This window comes from Anomaloglossus baeobatrachus, chromosome 5 (assembly GCF_048569485.1).
Source record: "Anomaloglossus baeobatrachus isolate aAnoBae1 chromosome 5, aAnoBae1.hap1, whole genome shotgun sequence".
NCBI classification, from domain to species: domain Eukaryota; kingdom Metazoa; phylum Chordata; class Amphibia; order Anura; family Aromobatidae; genus Anomaloglossus; species Anomaloglossus baeobatrachus.
Genome location: NC_134357.1, coordinates 546,928,603 through 546,953,729, shown reverse-complemented (window position 1 = coordinate 546,953,729; position 25,127 = coordinate 546,928,603). Strand labels below are relative to the sequence as shown.

The following is a 25,127-nucleotide window of genomic DNA, read 5'->3' as shown; positions in this document are numbered from 1 at the left end:
TCAGAAAGGAAGGAGCACCATTTGAATTTTAGAGCTCAAAATTGACAAGTGTCCAAGTGAACCCATTTTGGAAACTAGACCCCTCAAGGAATTTATCTAGATGGTTGGTGAGCACGTTGAATCCCTAGGTGCTTCAAAAAGTTGTATAACTTTCAGCCGTGAAAATGAAAAAAAAAGTCATTTTTGACCACAAAAATATTTTAACACCAGAGCTTTAATGACAAGGGTCACAGGACATAATGGATGTAAATGCGGAAATAAGGAAATAATCCTGCCAATGTGTAAAAGGCTAGCTTGCTTTTGTAGAAGGTGGAAAAAGGCGGGAAAATCATTAATATACTTATTCCCTTCTTCCTGCATAAAGGATTTATTCCCACACCACAGATATACTGTATATACTCCCAAGGGTATATTTTGTCTGTTACGATTACTGCTTTGCCCTAGCTACCTGGTGTATCCTAAAAAAGCCCAGACTTCAGACACTTTGTTGTAATAATAAAATATAACAAGTCTATTCACTAACAAGACTACACTTAATACACAATATAATACTATTTTTAGAGAAAGACAAACCTGAGTTTTTCAAGTGCAAAAAACATTATTTATTATAGAAAAGGTGACAAATTTTTGTAAAGGTTTTTTTTAAAAAAGACAATAAGCAAACCGGATGAGGTTGAACCATCCCAATAGGAAGGTAGTAAATGTAAATGATCATCATCAACAAATGTGAAACATGTAAAGTATACAGAGTAACATGACTCAAGGATTTCTAAGACATGTGTCTATCACAATGGTGACTATAATAATGTGTAATTAATGATACTGCATCACTCTTATGTATACCAAATTATGAAGAGACCTTAGTCAATATCAATATAATACAATGGTTCCACACAAAGGGTAAAAAACCAATAGGAACAGACATAGTACATAATCCTAACATGGAAGTTCTATCTCGGTTACATAATGTAGTCTAGAAAGTCCATAGTCAAAGTCCCTAAGGTAACAGATGTCATACCCTTTCAGATGCCAACAAGGGGTTAAGAGATGGCAACAATATAACAGGTATCACCAGCTGATCCAGGAGTGAGGACCTGAGGAACGCCCAACGTACGTTTCGATTGTCAAGATGTCAAATCTTCATCAGGAGATGAGGTGCCATGGTGAGGTCTCCTCAAACGGCGGGTTTAAATAATGCTGCCGATATCCAGAACCCGGAAATCATATTGTAGCGCATGCGCGAGTCTATCTGGCGTGTCTCGCGTGATACCCCGTTATCTCGCGCATGCGCTGGAGCAAAGACGGATCACCATGGCTCCCGCGCATGCGCGCGACCATATAGGTGGCAGCAGTGAGACTCGAGCATGCGCACATGATACCGGGATGGACACAACAAATGAACACATCTAAATTAGCTATGCAACGATAACACTATTCTCATGGCAGCTAAATAATCCATGGCATTCTTTTATCAAAACAATCTTCTAAGGATTCTTTTAACATCTTAGGATTATGAAGGTGCCTATATAGAGAAAAAACAAGAAATATACCCAGCATTAAAAACGAGACCCAAACAGTTTTTTATACACAATAAAAATTGCAATGAAACGGTAGTAATCACTCAAAGGAGGCATACATTGGCACAAAATAGGGAGAAAAAAATTATTATTATTACAACATTACTGTTAAACTACAAAAATGGGACAGGGGTAACAGTAACAGGAGTATCAAACATGGATACAATAGGGCTAAAAAAACTCCTAGGGCACAATTACTCACTTACACTACTAAGAAACAGGAATCTTTTGACTCAGTAGTCAGATTTATCGGACCCTACAATGAAGAGTGGGAGACAATGCGGGATATATTGAAAAAGCATTGGTCAGTTCTATAGACGGATCCTACAATAGCAGAAACCCTCACACAATATCCATCAATGACATCCAGGAGGGCTAGAAATCTCAAGGACCTATTGATGAAAAGCCATTATGTCCCTCCTAGGACAAACATCTTTGGCTCACGGGGTCCTTTACAGGGATGTTTCCCTTGTGGACGTCTGGCTTGCAGCAATGTCCTTCGTAGTACATCTTTTTATTCATCAGATGGCAAGAAGAATTACAGTATCAAACAATACATCACGTGTATTTTGCCACTTGTGCTTGCTCCCTGATATAAGTGGGGCTCACATTACGTGAGCTCCGCATTAGAGTCAGGGAGCATGCTAGGGACATTGCTGCAGCCAGAACCATAACTGATGTCACCCTTTTAAAAATTCTGCCAAGGCATTTTAAGATTCCCCACTCTTGTGACCCCTCAAAGTTGAAAGTTAGAGGTATTGATGTGATCAGGGGTGGTGATCTTAAAAAGCGGTTGGCACAATGTGAGGCCAAATGGATTCTTACATTGGACACTTTGGTCCCTAAGGGACTAAATGAGTCCATTAGTTATGTCCCATTTTTGTAGTTTATCAATAATGTTGTAATAATTTTTGCCCCCTATTTTGTGCTGATTTATGCCTCCTCTGACTTACTACCGTTTTGTTGCAATTTTTGTTGTTTTTAAAATACAAATTTTGGTCCTGTTTTTAATGCTGGGTATATTAGTTGTATTTTCTTTATATAGGCACCTTCATAATCCTATGATGTTAAATTAATCCTTAGAAGATTGTTTTGATAAAAGAATGCCATGGATTATTTAGCTGCCATGAGAATAGTGTTATTACCGTTGTATATCTATTTTAGATGTGTTCATTTGCTGTGTCCATTCCGGTATCATGTGCGCATGCACGAGTCTCACGGCTTGTCTCGCTGGTTTCACTGCCGCTGTCTATACGCTCATGCGCGGGAGCCATGGTGACGCGCCCTTGACCCGCGCATGCACGAGATAGCGTGACGGCGGGTATCACGCGAGACTCGCCAGATAGACTCGCGCATGCGCCGCGATGTGATTTCCGGGTTTTGGATATCGGCGGCATTATTTAAAACCGGCGTTTGAGGAGACCCAACCATGGCACCTCCTACCCTGATGAAGATTTGACATCTTGACAGTCGAAACGAACATTGGACGTTCCTCAGGTCCTCACTCCTGGATCAGCTGGTGATACTTGTTATACTGTTGCCATCTCTTAACCCCTTGTCGGCATCTGAAAGGGTATGACATCTGTTACCTTAGGGACTTTGACTGTGGACTTTCTGGACTACATTATGTAACCGAGATAGAACTTCCATGTTAGGATTATGTACTATGTCTGTTCCTATTGGTTTTTTACCCTTTATGTGTGGAATCATTGTATTATATTGATATTGACTAAGGTCTCTTCATAATTTGGTATACATAAGAGTGATGCAGTATCATTAATTACACATTATTAGAGTCACCATTGTGATAAACACATGTCTTAGAAATCCTTGAGTCTTGTTACGCTGTATACTTTACATGTTTCACATTTGTTGATGAGGGATCATTTACTACCTTCCTATTGGGATGGTTCAACCTCATCCGGTTCGATTATGGGTTTTTTTTTAAAAAAAAACCTTTTACAAAAATTTGTCACCTCTTCTATAATAATGTTTTTTGCATTTGAAAAACTTGATTTTGTCTCTCTAAAAATTATGGTTTTGAGTTTGTGCTTTGAAAAGGAATCCAGCTCACCCACGTCTGACCTCACCGCGCCTCAGACTCGGATCCGGCCCTGCCCTGGCTGCACAGCAATGAAAATGAAGAAAGCAATCCAGCTGAGTGACCAGGTGATTTATTCAGTGCAGTTCAGACAAGGCATATCGTTGTGGTTAATGCATTTCTGGCTTAACGTCCTTAATCATAACCATTATTATGATTAAGGGCGTTAAGCCAGAATCGCGTTAACCACAACCATATGCCTTGTCTGAACTGCACTGAATAAATCACCTGGTCACTCAGCTGGATCCATTTCTTCATTTTCATTGAGTTTGTGCTACCTGGGGGGTCCTAGGATTAATTGGACCTACGGGATTTTGGAAAGTATGGTTATGCGGAATTTTTTCCTAATTACAGTATAATACCAGCATATGTAAGTAATATGAAAAAGATGTACTAAATCATACACAAATACAATATAGGAAAACATCAGTAAATAACTTCACAAATACACAATTAAACCCACAATTATAAACCACCCACTTTGACTATAACACGTCAGATAACAGCCCAACCAAAACTTAACTCTTTCTCTCTCTATATCTCTCTCTATAGCTATCTCTTTTTGGTCCTGATTAAGGCCGCTGTCAAACGTGCGTTCAGCGCAATCCGCTGCTATGGAGAATAGCGCAGTCCGTTAACGCACTGTGCTATTCTCCATACACTTGTATTGACGACGCACTGTAACGCAAGTGTCTGTGTTCTATCCGCTGGATGACGCAGCATCGTTAATTTGACGCAGCGTCGGGCGGAGGGAACTCTGCATGTATCGTTTTTTTGTGTCGTTAAAATATCGCACCTTGACGGAGTCCGTTAGTATCCGCCAAGGTGTCTAATGATTTTTGGCTCTGCTCTGTGCCAGTCATTGCACTGGCTGCCCATATATCACAGGATCCAATTCAAACTGCTTGTTCTCACCCACAAAGCTCTTCACAGTGCGGCACCCCCCTACATCTCCACCCTACTCTCTGTCTATCACCCCACCCGTTCTCTACGCTCGGCAAGCGACTTTCGACTAACATCCACACTAATTCGAACCTCCCACTCCCGGATCCAAGACTTCTTCCGAGCTGCACCAACCCTCTGGAACGCTCTACCCCAAGAAGTTAGGACAATTCCCAACTTACTCAGCTTCAGACACACCCTAAAGACGCATCTTTTTAGGGCGGCCTATCACACTCCCTAATCAGATTCGATTCACATAGTCCCTCTACAACTTCTCACAACATAACTCCACATCAAACTCCATGGCACCCAAAGGCATCTCAAGGCTCTGGCCCACTGGTCGAAGAAACCATTATCTATCCCCCATGTCCGTGAGATGGCTGGATTGTCATTGTAAATAAACACTTGAACCTTGCCTCTCTCCCCCCCCTCCCCATCTCATTGTAGATTGTAAGCTCTCACGAGCAGGGTTGTGTTTTTTCTTTTTTTTTTTCCTCTAAATATTGTATTTCTATAACTGTTACTTGTTTGTATATGATCCTCCTGAATTGTAAAGCGCTGCGGAATATGTTGGCGCTATAGAAATAAAGATTATTATTATTATTATTATTATTATGGCGGCGGATTCCGCCGCAATGCGCTAAGAGGCGGAATCCGCTGACTGTTCCCGTCATGTTCTACTGAGCATGCTCAGCATGTCCAGCAGAACGATCTAAATCGTTTAAAATCACTCCTGGTCTCTCTTCCCCACCTCTCTCATACTCACCGATCACTGGCGCGGCGCTGCATGGCTGTCACAAAGCTCCGGCGGCTTTTCCTCTTTTGAAAATGCCAGACGCTCATTAATTCATCTCTTATTCACTGCTTTCCTCGCCCACCGGCGCCCATGATTGGTTGCAGTCAGACCCGCCCCCACGCTGAGTGACAGCTGTCTCACTGCAACCAATCATAGACGCCGGTGGGCGGGTCTATATCGTGCAGTAAAATAAATAATTTAAAAAAGAAACGGCGTGCCGTCCCCCCCAATTTTGATACCAGCCAAGATAAAGCCACACGGCTGAAGGCTGGGATTCTCAGGATGGGGAGCCCCCTAGCCTAACAATATCATCCAGCAGCCGCCCGGAATTGCCTCATCCATTAGATGCGACAGTTCCGGGACTCTACCTGGCTCATCCCGAATTGCCCTGGTGCGGTGGCAATCTGGGTAATAAGGAGTTAAATGGCAGCTTATAGCTGCCACTAAGTCCTAGGTTAATCATGGCAGGCATCTCCTTGAGATTCACTTACAGGTTAATCATGGAAGGTAAGTAAATAAACACAAACACCTGAAAAAATCCTTTATTTGGAATGAAAGACAAAAAAACACCCTCTTTCCCAACTTTATTAATCCCCAAATACCCCTCCTGGTCCGGCGTAATCCACACGAGGTCCCGTAACGCATCCAGCTCTGCTACATGAAGCTGACAGGAGCTGCAGTAGAACACGACCGCTCTCTATCAGGTCCACGCAGCAACTGAAGTGAGCCGTGCGATCAGCTGTGCCCTCATTCAGGTGACCCGCGGACACAGCTCTCGAGTGGAGGACTTCAGCTGTGGCCGCGGGTCACCTGAGTGACGGCACAGCTGATCGCGCGGCTCACTGCAGTCAGTCAGAGGATTTGTGGTCACCTCTCTCTCTCTGCTCCCGACCGCAAATCTCCTTTCTCTGCGAAAAAAAACAAAACTCAAAACGTTCTTTTAATGGAATCCGTTATCTTTATTAGCACAGTATTTGCAACGCATTCGTCATACGCGTCACACAGCGCACTGTGACGGATGCCTCACAATGTAAATGTGAAACCGGCCTAATAGTAAAGGTTTATTCTGATGCCATGTGTGTCTTTATAGATAGTGTATGTCAACTTCTGGTTTCAATTGTACAGGTAAAAAAAAGACCCCATAATGTGGTGCACAATTTCTCCTAAACATGGCAATACCTCACATGTAACTGGCTACACCACAAGCCTCGGGAGGGAAGGAGCACTATTTGATTTTTGGAGCACAGTTTTTCCTAGAATAGTGTGTGGACTCCATTTGCAGAACTCCTAAGTGCCAGAACAGAAGAAATCTCCTGAAGTGACCAAATTTTGGAAATTACACCACTCTTGGAATTTATCTATGGGTGTAGTGATGATTTAGTCTCTAGAAACCACCCAGGGTGTCAAACGCAGTGAATGTTGCAGAATTAAAAATTGTAAAGGTCCCTGTTATGTCCAGTACTTTGTTTTGTCTGTATTTTGTGCCTAGCTCGTGCTTCTGGAAACCTGCCCTCCATAAATTAAGCGGGCTCTCCTCACTACAATGCCAAACATGGATGTTAACTGTGGTTTAGGCACATTGTGGGGCTCAAAGGAGAGGAGGGCATTTAGATTTGGGAACACAAATATTGCTGGATTTCTTCAGCGTTTTTCCAAAGCCTTTATGCTACCAGTAATGTGGAAGCCGCCAATATTTCCATTACCTGAGTGGTGACTTGTGTTTGTGTGGGTTGAGTTAAATGCTATTTGGTGGTGATTTTGATACAGAACATTTTGGATCAGTTCATTTATTTTGTGCTCTATGCTGAGCGCTTCCATTGGGGTTTCCAGCTACATCTCCGAAATACGTGATTCAGGGGAAACCCGCGACGGATCCATTCACTAATGAGGCAGTAGAGTTACTCTGGACTCTGTTTGACCTCTGTTCAGCTGTGTCCATCTTCTCAGAGGTGAACAAAACTGTTGATGACCACACTTTTGTCCACGTCTGAAAAGAAGCGTAAAATGATGGATACCACAGCACAACAGGTCACACTAGAGTTCGATGTGACTCCCTCTGCCTCATTACAATGAATTTTCAGTTGGGAATTTTGTCAAAATCACGTTTTTCAGAGATTTAGGGTATGTGTCCACGATCCTGGACACAGCATATCTTCTTCTGCGGACACACAAGTGTTCTCTGCAGGAGACCGCAGCTGCCCATACACTCAATCAGGGTCTGGGGTACTATGGGACTTTCGCTCTATTTTTCCTGCGGAGAACACTTGCATCTCCACAAGCATAAATCGACATGCTGCGGCTCAGGAAGCTGCGCCGCATTGTAAGATTCCGCTGCGGAGAAAAGAAGTACAATGGGCATGTGATTTCTATAAATTCCAAAACATGCAGCTTCCAAAACACTGGTATTCCTGAATGTGGACCCTTACACGTAATTATGGTGTAAGCGCTCAGCATAGAGCTCAGGATAAATATGATTTTCTCCGTACTGCGCTCTATTAGAAGCAGAATGAACAAATCAATAGCGATTGAATAATTGGTTATATTTATCTACCTGTCTTTATTTTTTTTACACCATTCACCTTGCGGTATAAGTGATAAGGCGACTTTATTCCTTCAGTCCATATGATTGTGGCGACCCTGGGGCTTCAGTCACCACAGGGCACTGCACCTCACGCGGGGTGCAGTTCTCATCCTGGTTCAAGGGAAGGTGGGTACCTGGTTACACCACAATACATCACAAATCAGACAGGTGACACAACCCCGACTGTGGACCGGACTAGCTGGGTCAATGATGGGCCCCAAATCAGGACGCCACCACACAGGAGGTCCCCAAATCCACTAGTGGCTGGGGCTGGGAAGGAAAGTGTAGCCATCCGGGGAAGAGTAGGAGCACACATCACCATAACAATATGAGTTTGAGTCAGGGAGTGTAACTGATCGGATGCAGTAACCGGAGCTCCGTGGGTTGGGAGAGTTTTTACAATCGGTAGCCGAGGGGAGAGCTTAATTACTCCCTCGGGACCGGAACACTACGGGGTCCAGAGCCCTAGGGCAAGTCAGACTTCAAGTTGACTTCCAGAATCTGCAGGATGGAAAGATTTCAAGTCTCCCATCCAACACCCAAATAGCCTGAGGCAAAAGTGAACATACAGAATCCGGGAACTGAGATCAGCAGCTCGACTCACTACAAGGATCAGCTTTACTCGCGTTAGGGCTGGGACACTAAACTAAAACAAGGGGGTCCCCAAGTGCTTCAGGCCATGGGAATTGAAACAAAGCGCATCTTAGGGAAGGAGAGACCTAGAGAGCATCACACCGGACCCAACCTTACTGAGATCTGGGACTTACCGGAGCCCTTCACGGCAGAGACCAGCACCCTGGGCGCGACATTGGACTTGGTAAGTAAAAGACCTGGAACCCGCACTTACTGCCTGAGTCTCCATTCTTTGTTGTTCGGCGCTCCCAGGGACTGCAACCCCCACCATCCTCCCGGGCACCGCTCCACCTGACCATGTGTGGCGTCATGATAGACACTTCACACCTACACCCCAACCCATTCCCCTCTACTGTTCACGCCTTGGGGCCACGGAACCGGGCCAGGCCACCAGTGACATGGCGAGGAATTGCCTCACCAGGCCCAGTGACAAGTGACAAAGGTATTAACCCCTTTACGGCCCCCACGGGTGTCACAACTGGCGTCACAAACAGGATTTTGTGCCCATACCATTGGGTACTGTGCGCCTTGCGGACTGTTTTGCTCTGGACTGTTTATTTGAAAAGCTTAATCTTAGCGGCCATTGCCCAACAGGTGGCCGGAAAATGCCCGTCCTTCGTGGGTTGGTGGACCAACTAGCGCGAAAACCAGGGCCCGCCTCCCCTAGCCTGCAGGGAAGAGAAACGAAACTAGCAGAAAATGGAGGAAAGGCCTGCGTCCAAAAAGCCCGGAAACCAGGGAGTCTGCAGTAGGAGTGCAATGATGAAGGACATGCCTGGACTGCCTGAGGTGCGGAGTGTCAGCGATTGCATACCCCGACCGTCAGGGTGGTTTACTGGTGCACCCCGTCTTCTGGAGCGCTAAAGAGCTCAAGGAGGAGGTGGTGAGGGTATGACCCGGAAGCTACAGCAAACCCAAATGGACGCCATCAGACACTGGCGGGTGTCCATGATGGGCATGGTCGGAATGATGCGGGCCTATGAAGAAGAATCCAACCTGGAGGAGGAAAAGTCAAAGGAAGCGACTGCGGTGGAGGAGGCCGAGACCCCCATCACTACCGCAACCAGTGATGCCCTCCACGAGCCTGTACCTGACCAAGCTCTGCCATCCGAACACCCGGCAGCCAGCATCCATGCTGCCGAGGACCCGGCATCCCCTCCATCAGCCACAAGCAAACCCGTTACCTGCTGACTGAAGACCCGGTGACAGTGGCCTAGGTTACAGAAGAACAAGTGACCGTCCCCCATGAACCGGAAGTTCCGACGACTGTCCCCCAGGTGGCCATCCGCCAGGTCACGAAAGAAGACCCAGTGCCTATTCTCCAAGCCGCTGTGGACCAAGCCACACTATCACCAGTTGAGGCCAGCAGCCTACAAAGAATGACAGCGTGCCCACCAGAGCCGGACACCGACAAGCCGAGCATCATGTGGATTCGAGAAGCGGAGGTAGATCTGGAGATCTGCAACGACTACCAAAAGACCATCTGAAAGCTGGCCGCAGTGGAGCAGCGACGGCAGAAGGAGCGGAAGGCTGCAGAGGTACAGAACCTGTCAGCGAAGCAGCGCCTCCGATGGTCCCAGCCGGGTCAGTGAGGGCTGCTGCAAAGAAGGACTGTAACCCGATTTGACCTCGACAAGGGATGGGGGTTTATTGTGGAGCCGGGACTTGATCGAGAAATCTTTGCTTCCCGCCGCGATGTTGAATCCCACCTTGCCAGGGTCATCCGGGACGGGACCTCTACCCGGGAGACCGGGTTGTCTACACAAGGCATCAGGGAGAGCGGGACTGGTACGCCTTGGATGTGGGACTCTGCCGGTCGGAGGACAGCACCATGGCACCACTAGTGGCCGGGCGTCCAGAACTGGTTCCCGCTCGCCGCCTAGCACCTAGTGACCCATGTACCCAGAACCAGGCTACGCAAACTGAAGAGAAAGACTCCATGTTACCGGAAGGTAAGGAGCACACCCGTCCTCAGTGCAAATTTCTTGATGCTTCTGAAGGTTGTACAAAATAGTTTTTTTAATAATGTTTTCTTACCGATAAAATAATAATGTTGCTGAGTAATGGAACTTTGAGCCACAGGACTGCGGGGGGCCGGAACTTTATGTAAAATAGTTGCACCAGTTGTGCTCCCTACCAACATCAAAGGGGGCCCAGCACTCTAATGGTGCAGTATAGTTGTCAATGATCAGGAGCGGTACACTGACGAGTGCACATAGAGACTCCGCCATTTTTGTCTTGCAAATGTAAATATTTCTTTATGCTATGCTAATAATGTTGAACCAGTTCAAGTGAAATGCCTCCCGTAAAAGGGAAGAATGTTGTACTTTTTTGCATGCTATAAAAAGGCTTGCAGTGTTTAACTTTATTTGTTGAAGCCCGAGAGTGCTGCCATTTGTCGTGGGGGGAATGTGGCGCCCCTGTGACGCTGATCACCACAGGGAACTGCACCCCACGCGGGGTGTAATTCTCTATCCTGGTTTAAGGGGAGGTCGGTACCCGGTTATACCACAATACATTACAAATCAGACAGGCAACACAACCCCGACTAGCTGGGTCACTGAGGGGCCCCAAACATGGCTGGGTCTACAGAAAGCCACCAGACAGAAGGTCCCCAAATCCACTAATGGCTGGGGCCTGGGAAGGGAAGTATAGCCATCTGGGGAAGAATTTGAGCACACATCACCATAGCAACAAGAGTTCAAGTCAGGGAGTGGAGCTGATTGAACGCACTAACCAGAGCTCTGTGGGTAGGGAGAGTTTTTACAATCGGTAGCCGAGGGGAGAGCTTAATTGCTCCCTCGGGACCGGCGCACTACAGGGTGCAGAGCCCTAAGGCAAGTCAGACTTCAAGTTGACTGCCAGAATCTGCAGGATGGAAAGATTTCAAGTCTTCCGTCGACCACCCAAATTTCCTGAGGCAAAGTGAACATACAGCCTGAGGCAAAGTGAACTGAGTGCAGCAGGTCGACCGACAACAAGGATCTGCTTCACCCGCGTTAGGGCTGGGACACTAAACTAAACCAAGGGGATCCCCAAGTGCTTCAGGTTACGGGGATCAAAACAAAGCTCATCTTAGGGAAGGAGAGACCCACAGAGCACCACGCTGGACTCGACCTTCCTGAGACCTGGGACTTACCAGAGCCCTTCACGGAAGAGATCAGTACCCTGGGCGCGACATTGGACTTAGTGAGTAAAAGACCTGGAACCCGCACTTACTGCCTGAGTCTCCATTCTTCGTCATCAGGTGCTCCCAGTGACTGAAACCCCACCATCCTGCCAGCCACCGCTCCACCTGTGGGGAGCGACACAATCAACGGCTGCACCTGACATGTACCCCGGTGAGGAACCCTGCAGCGGCGGCTCCCATACCTGGCCGCACGCCATGGGAGGTGTCACGATAGACACTTCACACCTACACTTCAACCCATTCCCCTCTACTGTGAACGCCTCGGGGCCATGGAACTGGGCCAGGCCACCAGTGACAAGGCGAGGAATCGCATCACCAAGCCCGGCGACGAGTGACAAAGCCCCCACAGGTGTCACATGATTACAGCGATACCAGATTTATATTGTGTTTTTTAGGTTTGGCAACTATCACTGTTATGACTTTGTGACCGAGGAGGATCAGAAAAGGGACAAAAAAAATGCGGAAACCCAAAAAGTAACCAGAGTGGCTGGTACCTCAACGGACTGCAGACTGACACACAACTAGAATTCGCCGTGGGGCGTGCCTACGATGACCTTGACACCTTACAGAGAGAAATATTAGAAAAGCAAATCTGCCTCGTAGCAGTTCCCAAAGATATAGATAGACCCCCACATGTAAAGACTACGGTGATATAAGAAAACACAACACACAGCTAGAGAACAGATTCAGCAAAGATGAGGTCCAAGCTATCTGCATAGGAAAGGATAGGAAAGAGCACTGTCTGCAGCCGTAAAAACCCTAATAAATCTCAGCACGCCTGATCTGAAACAATAGCCTGAGCCCACTAGGGCTCAACCCCACTAAATCAGGATTCTGTTGTTACTGGGATCAAAAAAATACTAATATAGTTGAGGGACCGAATTTAATACCAAGCATGCCAAAACACAATACATAGCAGAGCATGGAGCGAGTTATACAGACACTCCCAGCAGGGAATGATCCAACTCCACCAAGAACTCCACAGAGGAAAAATCAGGAATCAAGCATTAGTATCAAAACAGAAAAAAACACAAGAAAGTGAAAACCCTAAGCAGGAGTACAAAGACCAACTTATCTGAGAGGAGTTCTGGTAGAGAGCAGGGCTGGTTACAGAATGTTCTTAGCACACAGAAGACCATTGATCACCAGCAAGTAACAAGAAAAAACTACTCAGTTATATAGGCCCAAACTGAATGACCTGATTGCCAGTCTTCCACAGGTGTCTGGCTCTCATTCCTCAAATAAACTGCACTGCCAGCTCTGACCACAAGAGGGGGCCCCAAACTGGAAAATGTATTCACAACAGTACCCCCCCTTGAGGAGGGGTCACCGAACCCTCACCGGAACCCCTGGGTTTGTCAGGATGGGCTCGATGAAAAGCACGAACCAAGCGATCAGCATGTATGTCAGAAGCAACCACCCAAGAATTATCCTCCTCACCATAACCTTTCCACTTGACCAGATACTGAAGTTTCCGTTTGGTAATACGGGAATCCAAAACCTTTATCAGTACATATTCCAGATCCCCTTCGACCAACACAGGATCAGGAGTCGCAGCCATGGGCACCACCAGTTCAACATATTTTTTCAACAAGACTTATGAAAGACATTGTGACTCTTAAAAGTCTCTGGAAGAGCCAAACGGAAAGAAACAGGATTAATTATCTCCGAAATTTTATAAGGTCCAATAAACCTTGGCTTAAATTTCGGAGAAGAAACTTTCATAGGAACATGTCTGGAAGACAACCAGACCAAGTCCCCTACCTTAAACCGGAGACCCACAGTCCTACGTCGGTTTGCAAACCGTTGGGCATTTTCCTGAGAGTGGGACAATTTATCCACCACTTGATCCCAAATCTGCTGCATTTTCTCTACCGCAGAATCAACACCTGGGCAGGCTGAAGCCTCCATCTGCCCCGAAGAAATCCGAGGATGAAACCCAAAATTGCAAAAGAAAGGAGACATCAAAGTGGCTGAACTAGCTCTATTATTAAGAGCAAACTCAGCCAAAGACAAAAAGAAACCCAGTCGTCCTGATCAGCCGACACAAAACATCTTAAATAGGTTTCCAAAGTCTGATTTATCCTCTGTATGTCCAATGGTCTGAGGATGAAACGCAGAAGAGAAAGATAACTCAATTCCCAGCCTTGAACAAAAAGCTCTCCAAAATCTAGACAAACTGGACTCCTCTGTCGGATACAATGTTTTCAGGGATACCATGCAAGCGAACCACCTGACGTAGAAACAAAGGCACCAGCTCCGAAGCTAATGGCAATTTAGGCAGTGGCACCAAATGAATCATTTTGGAAAATCTATCACAGATTACCCAAATAACTGTCATCCCCTGAGAAACAGGGAGATCAGAAATAAAATCCATTGAGATGTGAGTCCATGGTCTCTTAGGCACCGGCAATGGCAATAACAGTCCACTAGAACGAGAACAACAAGACTTGGCTCTAGAACAGATCCCACAGGACTACACAAAACTTCTCACATCACGAGACAGAAGGCCACCAAAAGGGCCTACTCACCAAAATTCTGATGCCAAAAATCCCAGGATGTCCAGCCAACACAGAGCAATGAACTTCAGACATCTCTTTACTCCTCCATTGGTCAAGAACATACAATTTCCCCCCAGGACATCTTTCAGGTTTATTCTTCTGAAATTCCTCAAGAGCAAGTCTCAAATCGGGTGAAATCGCGGAGAGAATCAGTCCCTCATGCAGGATGGTAGCAGGCTCAGTCACATCAAGAGAATCAGCAAAGAAACTCCTAGAAAGGGTATCCGCCTTAATATTCTTAGTGCCCGGAATATGAGACAACAAACTTAAAGCACGTGAAAAACAAGGCCCATCTAGCGTGCCTGGGATTCAACCTCCTGGCAGATTCAAGATAGATCAAATTCTTATGATCAGCGAATACAACAATTTGATGTTTCGCCACCTCCAGCCAATGTCGCAATTTTTCAAAGACCCACTTCATAGCCAATAATTCCCGATTCCCCACATCATAGTTTCATTCTGGTGGTTAAAATTTTCGGAAAAAGAAGACACAAGGTCTCATTTTAGAAATCACAGGGTCTCTTTGAGACAAGACAGCCCCTGCTCTTATCTCTGACGCATCGATATCCACCTGGAAGGGAAGAGACACATCAGGCTGCCGCAAGACTGGAGCAGAAGTAAACCTTCTTTTAAGCTCCTGAATTGCCAAGACTTTTTCTGGAGACCAATTCACAACATCTGCTCCCTTTTTGGTCAAATCAGTCAATGGCTTGACAATACTGGAAAAATTGCCTATGAATTTACGATAGAAATTAGCAAAACCGAAAAACTTCTAAAGGGCTTTCAAAGAAGTAGGCTGAAACCAATCATGAATGGCCTGGACCTTGACCGGATCCATTTCAATAGAAGATGGGAACAAAATGAACCCCAACAAAGAGATCTTTTGTACGCCAAAAAGACATTTTGATCCCTTGACATATAACTCATTGTCCCTGAGAACCTGAAACACCGTCCGAACCTGTTCAACATGAGAATCCCAGTCGTCAGAAAAAATGAAAATGTCATCCAAATAGACAATCAAAAACTTGGCAACAAAGTCCCGGAATATATCATTCATGAAAGTTTGAAAAACGGAAGGGGCATTAGTGAGCCCAAAGGCCAACACTAGGTACTCAAAATGCCCCTCAGGGGTATTAAAAGCCATCTTCCATTCATCACCCTGCTTAATGCGAATGAGATTATATGCTTCCCGAAGATCGAGCTTAGTAAACCAACTAGCACCCTTCACTCTGGAAAACAGGTCGGAAATCAGAGGCAATGGATAGTGATATTTAACCGTAATTTTATTAAGGAGACGATAGTCAATGCAGGGCCGCAATGAGCCATCCTTCTTGGCCACAAAGAAAAAAAAACAGCACCCAAAGGTGAAGATGAAGGTCTGATGTGACCCTTTTCCAAAGACTCCTTAGTATAAGTCTGCATAGCAACATTTCAATAGCGCAATCATAGTCCCTATGCGTAGGCAAGGACGCAGCCTCGGTCTCATTAAATACATCCATGAAATCCGTCAAATAGTCAGGGACCTCCTGTGTCTGAGATGAAGTAGACAAAACAGGAACATCATTATGCACACATTGGCAGCCCAAACTAGTCACAGACAAGGATGTCCAATCCAGAACTGGATTATGGGTTTGCAACCAAGGGAATCCCATTCCCAAAATGTCATGCAAATTATGCAAGAACAAAAACTTACAAACCTCCTGACGGTCAGGTGCAACCCAGAGAAAAAGAGGAAAAAACACACACAAGGAAAAAAAAAATTCTGACACACTTTTTTTTCCCCTTCTTTTGAGTACCCTGGAATCTTAGGTAAGGCCGGTGCTACTGTTATGACTCAGTAACCGAGGAGGATCAGAAAAGGGACAAAAAATGCGGAAGCCCAAAAAGTAACCAGAGTGGCTGGTACTTCAACGGACTGCAGACCTAATACTGACACACAACTAGATGTATTTGTGGGGCGTGCCTACGATAACCTAGATGCCTCAACAAAACCGGAGAACTAAATAATCTTTCAGACAGAAATATTAGAAAAGCAAATCTGCCTCGGAGCAGTTCCCAAAGATATAGATAGCCCCCCCACATGTAAAGACTGTGGTGATATAAGAAAACACAACACACAGCTAGAATACAGATTCAGCAAAGATGAGGCCCAAGCTATCTGCATTGGAAAGGATAGAAAAGAGCACTGTCTGCAGCCGTAAAAACCCTAATAAATCTCAGCACGCCTAATATAAAACAATGCCCTGAGCCCACTAGGGCTCCCCCCCACTAAATCAGGACTCTGGTGTTACTGGGATCCAAAATACACTAATATAGTTGAGGCACTGAATTTAATACCAAGCATGACAAAACACAATACATAGCAGAGCATGGAGCTAGGTATACAGACAATCTCAGCAGGGAGTGATCCAACTCCACCAAGAACTCCACACAGGAAAAATCAGGAATCAAGCATTAGTATCAAAACAGAAAAAAACACAAGAAAGTGAAAACCATAAGCAGGGGTACAAAGACCAACTTATCTGAGAGGAGTTCTGGTAGAAATCAGGGCTGGTTACAGAATGTTCTTAGCACACAGGAGCCCATTAAGCACCGGCAAGTAACAGAAGAAAACTACTGTTATATAGGCCCAATCTGTATGTCCTGATTGCCAATCTTCCACAGGTGTCTGACTCTCATTCCAAAAATCAACTGCAGCTGCCAGCACTGACCACAAGAGGGAGCTGCAAACTGGAAAATGTATTCACAACATATCACTGTAAACACGCATGTTTACAAAATAAAGTTTTTTTTGCATCACTGAATTTTGAAGGCTATATTTTTTTTTATTTTTCTGCTGACAGTCATCTGAGGGCTTGTTTTTTGTAGGATGAGTATAATATAATATATGCATTTGTTGATCGCTTTCTATTCCACTTTTTGTGAGGCAGAATCTAGAAGAAACAGCAACTCAGGAATAGTTTTTTGTTTTTTTATTTACATCGCTCACTGAACGTTAAAAGTGGTAAGACACCTTCATTCTTCAGGTCGGTACAATTATAGCAATACCACAATTATATAGTTTTTCATATGTTTTGCCGCTTTTACAATATAAAAACTATTTCATAGGGAAAAAAAGTTTTTTCATTGGTGTATTCTGAGAGCTATAAGTTTTTTATTTTTTTGGCTGACTGAGCTATGTGGTGGCTTGGTTTTTTGCTGGACAAAATGATGTTTTCAGCTGTACCATTTTTATTTATATATGACTTTTTTGATGGCGTTTCATCTCACTTTTTTTGGCAGCTGTATGATGAAAAGACAGTTTTTGCTACATGGTTTTTTTTACAGTGTTCACTGAAGGGGTTAACTAGTGTGACAGTTTTATAGATCGGGTTGTTACGGACACGATGTTACCAAATATGTGTACTTTTTTTGTTTTATTTTTTTCACACAAATACAACTATTTATTGGATTTTTTTTCACTTTCTGTTCTTTATTTTCAATTTTTTTTTTATATTTTTACTTTTCTTTTTTTACTTTATGGGACACCACCTGACAGTGTTCTAAAGGCAACTGCAATGTTTTGCAGTGCTCAACCACTGCAGAACATTGCAGCTGTCAGAGTTGCACAGAGAAAGACTAAGTGATCATGCTGCAGGTATAATTACTCAGGCTTTTCATAGTCATGACGATTTCAGGTAACTGAAACGATCGGGGCTTTGGGATTACATTGCAGAGGTCCCGATCGAACGGTAGAGGGAGCGCAATTCCTCGCTATATCCCCAAAGTGATATTGATCACGGTATTTAGGGGGTTAAACAGCCAGGGCCGTGGCAGGCTTTCCGATGATTATGCGTTATTGGCTGATCGTTCTAATCAGCGCTGGAGCTGGTGACACCACCGTTGCCAGGATCAAGCATATGGTCGGTGCTGCTTTTGCACTGATCATATCTCAATATTGCAGGTAATTTAATTTGCTTGATATATAAAGAAATTTAAATTTGTCTAGGAGTGGTGAAACCCCCATGGCTTCAAGTCTCGGTGACGTGCTGTCAAGAACTGTAGGCACCTTCATGCGATCATCGTCGCCGCTGTCACGGTGGCTGCATGATTACCAGGACATACCCATACTTCCTAGATCGGGAACTCCTTCCTAACCAGGACGTGTGGTACAGCTAAGGGTTGATCTGTTTTGGGCACACTACAAGGCTCAGAAGTGAGAGAGATTTGAATTTAGGAGACCAGATTTTGCTGGATTAGTTTATAGGAGCTATGTTGCTTTTTATGCATTTATGAGCTACTTATGATGTGAAACCCTCTAATTTTCCATTCAGAGATGAGGAATTGGTATAATTTTCACTTACATAATATTTTTTCGTGGCTTCTCATTCCAATATATGGGAGGCAGAATGAACAAACAGTTGAACACCACGCGATACTGGTTCATGCTATGAGGTTTTCTATTAGATTGAACTGTAATTGTCTTACTGAATAATTCAATTTTGCTTCATAACTTGCCATTTCTATGGACATTTTAAGTAGAAATGTTCAAAAATATTTAAAAGATATTTTGTTAAAAAATAATAATTGGTTTTATTATTGGCAGATGACTGTACCAGGAAAACAGAGGGACAACTCACATCATCAAATTTTAAATCAGATGATCTTGAGATGACACAGGATACAATTGAAGTAAATGCCACGACTCCAGATATCCCATCATCCCTTCACAGCAAAGATTTATCATCAGATCCTATCAGACAGGTCTTATCTTCCGAATCATTACAGACTACTAAGAAAAATAACAGTCACAAAGCAAGCTTTAAAAATCGAACTGCTTTTACAACAGAGAAGCCAATTTCACATTCAGAATATGGAAATAGTTTTCAACATCAAAAAATTCACACAATGGAGAATAGATTTTCTTATTCCAAGCATGGGAAATATTTTACCAGGAAAACAGATCTTGTTAGACATGTTAGAATTCATGCTAAGGAGAAGTCATATTCATGTTCAGAATGTGGGAAATATTTTGCACGTAACTCAGTTCTTCTTAGACATCAGAAAACTCACAAAGAGGAGAAACCTTTTTCATGTTCAGAATGTGGAAAGTGTTTTGTACAGAAATCTGATCTTGTTACACATCAGAAAATTCACACAGGCGAGAAGCCTTTTTCATGTTCAGAATGTGGGAAATGTTTTGTAAAGAAATCTAATATGGTTGAACACCAGAGAAGTCACACAGGGGAGAAGCCCTTTTTTTGTACAGAATGTGGAAAGTGTTTTGTACAGAAATCAAATCTTATTACACATCAGAAAATTCACACAGGGGAGAAACCATTTTCATGTTCAGGATGTGGGAAATGTTTTGCACGTAACTCAGTTCTTCTTATACATCAGAAAACTCACACAGAGGAGAAACCTTTTTCATGTTCAGAATGTGGAAAGTGTTTTGTACAGAAATCTCATCTTGTTACACATCAGAAAATTCATACAGGGGAGAAGCCTTTTTCATGTTCAGAATGTGGGAAATGTTTTGTGAAGAAATTTAATATGGTTGAACACCAGAGAAGTCACACAGGGGAGAAGCCCTTTTTTTGTACAGAATGTGGAAAATGTTTTGTCAAGAAATCTCATCTTGTTACACATCAGAAAGTTCACACAGGAGAAAAGCCTTTTTCATGTTCAGAATGTTGGAAATGTTTTGCAGATAAATCATATCTTGTGAAACACCAGAGACGTCACAAAATGTGAAAAAGTTTTTAACGCTATTTCAACTTATTAGACACCACATCAGTCAAGCAGGGAAGAGGTTTTTTTTACTGTTCAGAATGTGGGAAATATTTTAACCAGATATCAGATGTTACGATACACCAGAAAATTCACACAGGGAAGAAGCCATACTCATACCTAGATTTTGAAACCTGAATTACTGGAAAATCATATTTTGTTTACCATCAAAAATAACTCACACAGGTAGAAATTATATATTTTATAAACAAATGGTATAAAAAACATATGAGACTGTTGTATAATTTAATGAGAAAGAGAAATTACTTTAAAATAAGTTGTATTTTTGTACTATAAGACACATGTTTAACAAGAAAAAAATCTTGGTAATAAGTGAGTGCCTCTTAGGCTATGTTCACACAGGGCTTTTTAGCAGTGTTTTTTAGCCTTGGTTTTATGCAAATCCATGCTAATAAAAAGCTGCTTTTTACAGCCTTAGCAAAGTCTGAGATTTCTGAAATCTCATGCATACACACACAAACAACTCCGGATTTTTTCTCGACTGTGTTGTCAAATAGCTGCGTTTTTTGGTCTAGTTTTTAAAGAATGAACATGTCTATTCTTTTCAGCAGTTTTGCCACAGTTTTTAACCCTAGTGTTGGGCAGACTCGCAGATACCCTAGATCTGCAGGTGTAACCGGGTTAATAAAAAAAAGAAAAACCTGGGGGGCGTGGCCTGACCATGGAGGAGTAAAGACGTGTTTCACATCACCTCCTTGGCCTGTCCCAAATATCTGCTGATTAGAAGCTCACAAACGGATTTCCAGAGTATGAAGGGTAGGAGACAGGGGAGACCATCCCAGGGTGCAACTGCTGACATGCTTTCTGAGACCATGGGAATCGGACGCTTTCTTGCAGGGTCGCCTGCGGTTCCCGCCATTCAGAAGAAAAACAACATGGCCACCGGCCCTTACAGTTATGCAGCAGCAGTCTCTGCAGGAGAACCCGACTGATCAGGTGCGGAGGTCCGGTGCTCCTAGGCCCTTGAACAGAGGGGCCCCCTAGAGGGACTCCAGTGTACTCACCAGAAGCTCAATGAGGCAGGGAAGAGATGAAGACGCCGTGCTGGATCCCGGACTGCAAATGACTCCGGCAGATTCTTCCTCTGCTCCAGACCATGAGGTAACCTCTAGCAGAGCTGCTGGGAAATCCCCTCCACTGAACTGCAGGCCCATATCGCTGCTGACAGAGGAGATAAGATCTCTGATGCAGACCAGAGAGTGCAGGGCCTCTCCCCAATGACACAACTCCTGCCATTAAAGGGGGATCTGGCCTCACACAGTGTGCCACTGGGAGGCATCTCCCCATCCTCCCCAGAACTTTTTCCATTAGAGCCACTTCAGGCAGGCAGCCCTGTGGAGGGTGAAGGCTCAATAGATGAAATTGCACATATGGGGGGGTCCATGCAACTGGGCATACCTCATAACAACCCTGCAGCCCATGTTGCACAAGGGTCACTGGTCTTAAATGAACTTAGAGAACTCCGTACTCGCATTAATGCGATTCCTTCCAGAGAAGATATGGCGTCATACATGGCCAGACTCGAAAATGTGTTTCACAGTGAGCTTTCTGAATTGTCACACTGATGTCACAAAGGTGGATAAACAGATCCAGATACACTCTAACAAGATTAAGTCCCTGGAGTCAGAGTCACTTTCAAAACAGCAGGTCCTATCTTCTCATGCTCACCAGCTTCAATATCTCATAGAGGCTCTGGATGTCGCCGAGAATAGAGAGCGTCCTAACAACCTCAGGATCAGAGGCTTGCCGGATTCGGTTGATTCCAGAGATCTTCTAGCCGTCCTCCAGCATACCTTTAATAAAATATTGGGGGTTCCCCCTGATAATGAGTTAGAACTGGAGAGAGCTCATAGAGCCTTAGGCCCCATATCAATAGACCCTAATTTCCCGAGAGATGTGATTTGTCAAGTCCATCATCATACACAAAAAGAAGCCATCTTGCAAAAACTGCGTCCTGGATCTACTTTTTCATTCCAAACAACAGAGCTACAGGTACTACTTGACTTGTCCCGTCTCACCCTTCAGAGGCGAAGGGCCCTGAGACCGTTCCTAGATCTGCTTTGGTCCCATAATATCTTGTATAGCTGGGGCTTCCCCTTTCGTCTGCAGATCCATCATGATGGTCAGATGCTTGTCTTCTGGTCCCCATCGGACATTTCTTCCTTGACTGCAGCCCTTTTACCTTCCGTCGGTGGAGATACTGGACTGGCCAGACGTGCCCAGGGATTCCTTCTCTGGTCCACCTCAATTTCCCTTAAGAAGTACCCCTTGATGAAGCACATCTGGGCGTGGTAGGGGGGCTGCCGGAGTGGACCCCAACCCATATGACTTGCTGGAGGCTCGTGGTAAACACCTTTCTCTCCCACGGGGTTCCTGACCACCGTTTGTCTTGGGACACTTCAAGAGCAGACCTGTTGTTCATCTTTCGTTGATATGTGGGGACTTTGGACACAAGCCAGGGTCTTTGTTAGAGGTTCAGTTGTAATCAGACCTGGTGCTTAAAGAGAGGTTTATAGAGCTCGGTGTGTCGGATTATGTATTGTCTGTTTATTGATGCAATGCTCTTTCCTCCCCCCCTCCCCCCTTTTTTTTTTTTATGCGCCTTCAACATTCATATGTGTAATGTAATGTAATAGTGAGTAACAATTTGACTCTTGTGGTTCAACTCTGTACAGGCCAAGGAGTCCCTTCATGGACAGCACACTCCTTAGCCGGGAATACTTGTCACAACATTGTTGATGTAAATACTTATCCCATATAGCGAGGGGTGCCATTGAGCACTTCCTCTAATTCTTTTCTCTTTCTCCTTTCATAGGGGGTCTGGGTGTCTTCCAGGTTATATTGATCTGGGTGGCACAGGAGAGGGGCTCCATCTTCCTTCTTTCTACTTTAATCGAACTCCTACCACTATTACTTATCTACTACATATTTTTCTTTTTTCTCTACCCTACTCTCCTCCGTGTGTGCTTCCCTCCCCTTTTTTTTTTCTCTTTTATTTCCCCCTTTCATCTCCCCCACTCCTTTGTGTAGCATATTGCAACATTGGCACAAATCAACATAGGGTCCCTCAATGCAAGGTCCCAATTTTGTAGTGTATACATAAAAAGAGGGCTCATATGTTGTTGCTCTAGGAGACCCATTTCAAGGCTGGTCATCTCCCCTCTTTGAGGGACCGATACTACACCTCGTGTTCAATAGCTGTAACCCAACTTCCAAATCCAGGGGCGTCTCTATTGCCATTCACAAGTCGCTAGTTCATTCTCTACTGGAGACCAAGTATCTGAGGGCAGATACTTGTTTTTGAAACTAAGAGTACTAATTGGTACTTACCCAATAGGGACCCCTCTCTGGCATGTTCCTCTATCCTGACCCTCCTGTCGGAATTCAAAGAATGTGTTTTGGTGGCCAGCGGTGACTTTAACTTAACCTTGGACCCGACCGTGGACACATCGTCCGGGCGTCATGTTATTTCGGGTGGAAGGATCAGGGCCCTAAAAAAGTTTGCAAAATCTACACTTGGTAGACTCCTAGCATATTTTACACCCAAAGGATCGGGATTACACATTTTATTCGCCTGCACACTCATCTTATAGCCCAATTGATATTCTACTAATTAGTCAATTTGCCTTGATTTGGCGAGTCCAGGCATCTATTAGGCACATGTATTTGTTGGCTAACGCCCCTCGGTTTTTTTACATATCACTCCCCCAAATCTTTCCCAGCAGGAGTGGACATGAGGGCTGAATGACAATCCAACTTAAGAACCAAGTTTGTCTCAAGGAGGTGTAGAGCTCAGTCACTGAATTTCTGGGCATTCATTTGTCAGACCTGACCCCTCTTCCTGCCCAATGGGAGGCACATACAGTAAGTGTGTTGTTCAAGGTGTTTTGATTAAGCACGGTTCCAGGATTGAGAGAGCGAGCCTCACTCATTTCTTCCTTATTGCAACAGATTGAAATCTTGGAGCGCTCTCACAAACGGTTTCTATCCCCGTCAGTGTATTCGGACCTTATCAAAACTAGAGAGGAACTAAAATTCCTTCTAGACAAAAAATATCATACAGCAAATTAGATTTCGTAGATTTATGTGTACGAACACGCAAGTTAGAGTGGAATAGCACTGGCGCGGGTTATACATCCCAGGAAGGATTTGGACCATATACCTCAAATTATGACGAACAGGGGTACTGCCACTCAGGACCCAAATACAATTGCAGAAATGTTTCAGTCTTTTTATCAGGCCCTGTATAGCATTAGAGGACAATTCGCTGACATGCCACGGACATTACTTGAAGCTAAAATAGTGGAATAAATTCGACGAACAGCCCTCCCGATGGTCCCCTCTGAATTAGTGGAAGTCCTAGAAGAAGACTTTAATGAAGAGGAGATCTCCTGTGTTATTAAGACTTCCCAGGCGGGTAAAAGTCCAGGCCCTGATGGCTTTTCTCTCAAATTTCACAAAGTGTTCAGGGACCAGCTGTTGCCCTTTATGAAAAAGGTTTTCGACTTTGTATCTGACGGCTCTCCCTTTGTGGCTCAATCTCTTGAGGCACATATTAGTGTGATACCCAAACCCGGGGAAGGACCCCACTATTGTATCTAACTACAGACCAATCTCCCTGATTAAAATCGATGTCAAATTGTGTTCTGGTGCGTTTTTTGCTGCGTTTTTACTCACTGCGTTTTTATGCTTTTTTTTTATCAGTAAACAATGTCATTAAAGATTGTTGAGAAAAAATGAAAAAAAAAGGTCTGATGTCATTTTCTTCTTCAATATGTTCTTCATTCTCCACTAGTGGATGCAGGAGAGCAGACAGCTGCATAACTTCAAGGCTCATCATGCTCCATGCAGGACTGTATGCTGGAGGGAGAGGCAGGGGGAGCATAACTACAAGGCTCAGCATACTCCATCCAATAGTGTATGCAAGAGAGCAGACAGCAGCTGCAGAACTGCAAG

General features: G+C 44.4%; 1 protein-coding gene across 1 annotated transcript in view; it reads left to right on the top strand.

Annotated features, from left to right (window-relative positions):
- Positions 1–25,127, top strand: part of LOC142312272 (uncharacterized) — a 159,486-nt gene that overhangs the window by 17,314 nt on the left and 117,045 nt on the right. The window contains 1 exon segment of the mRNA XM_075351207.1: positions 18,967–19,124. Coding sequence (XP_075207322.1) covers positions 18,967–19,124 — 158 coding nt within the window.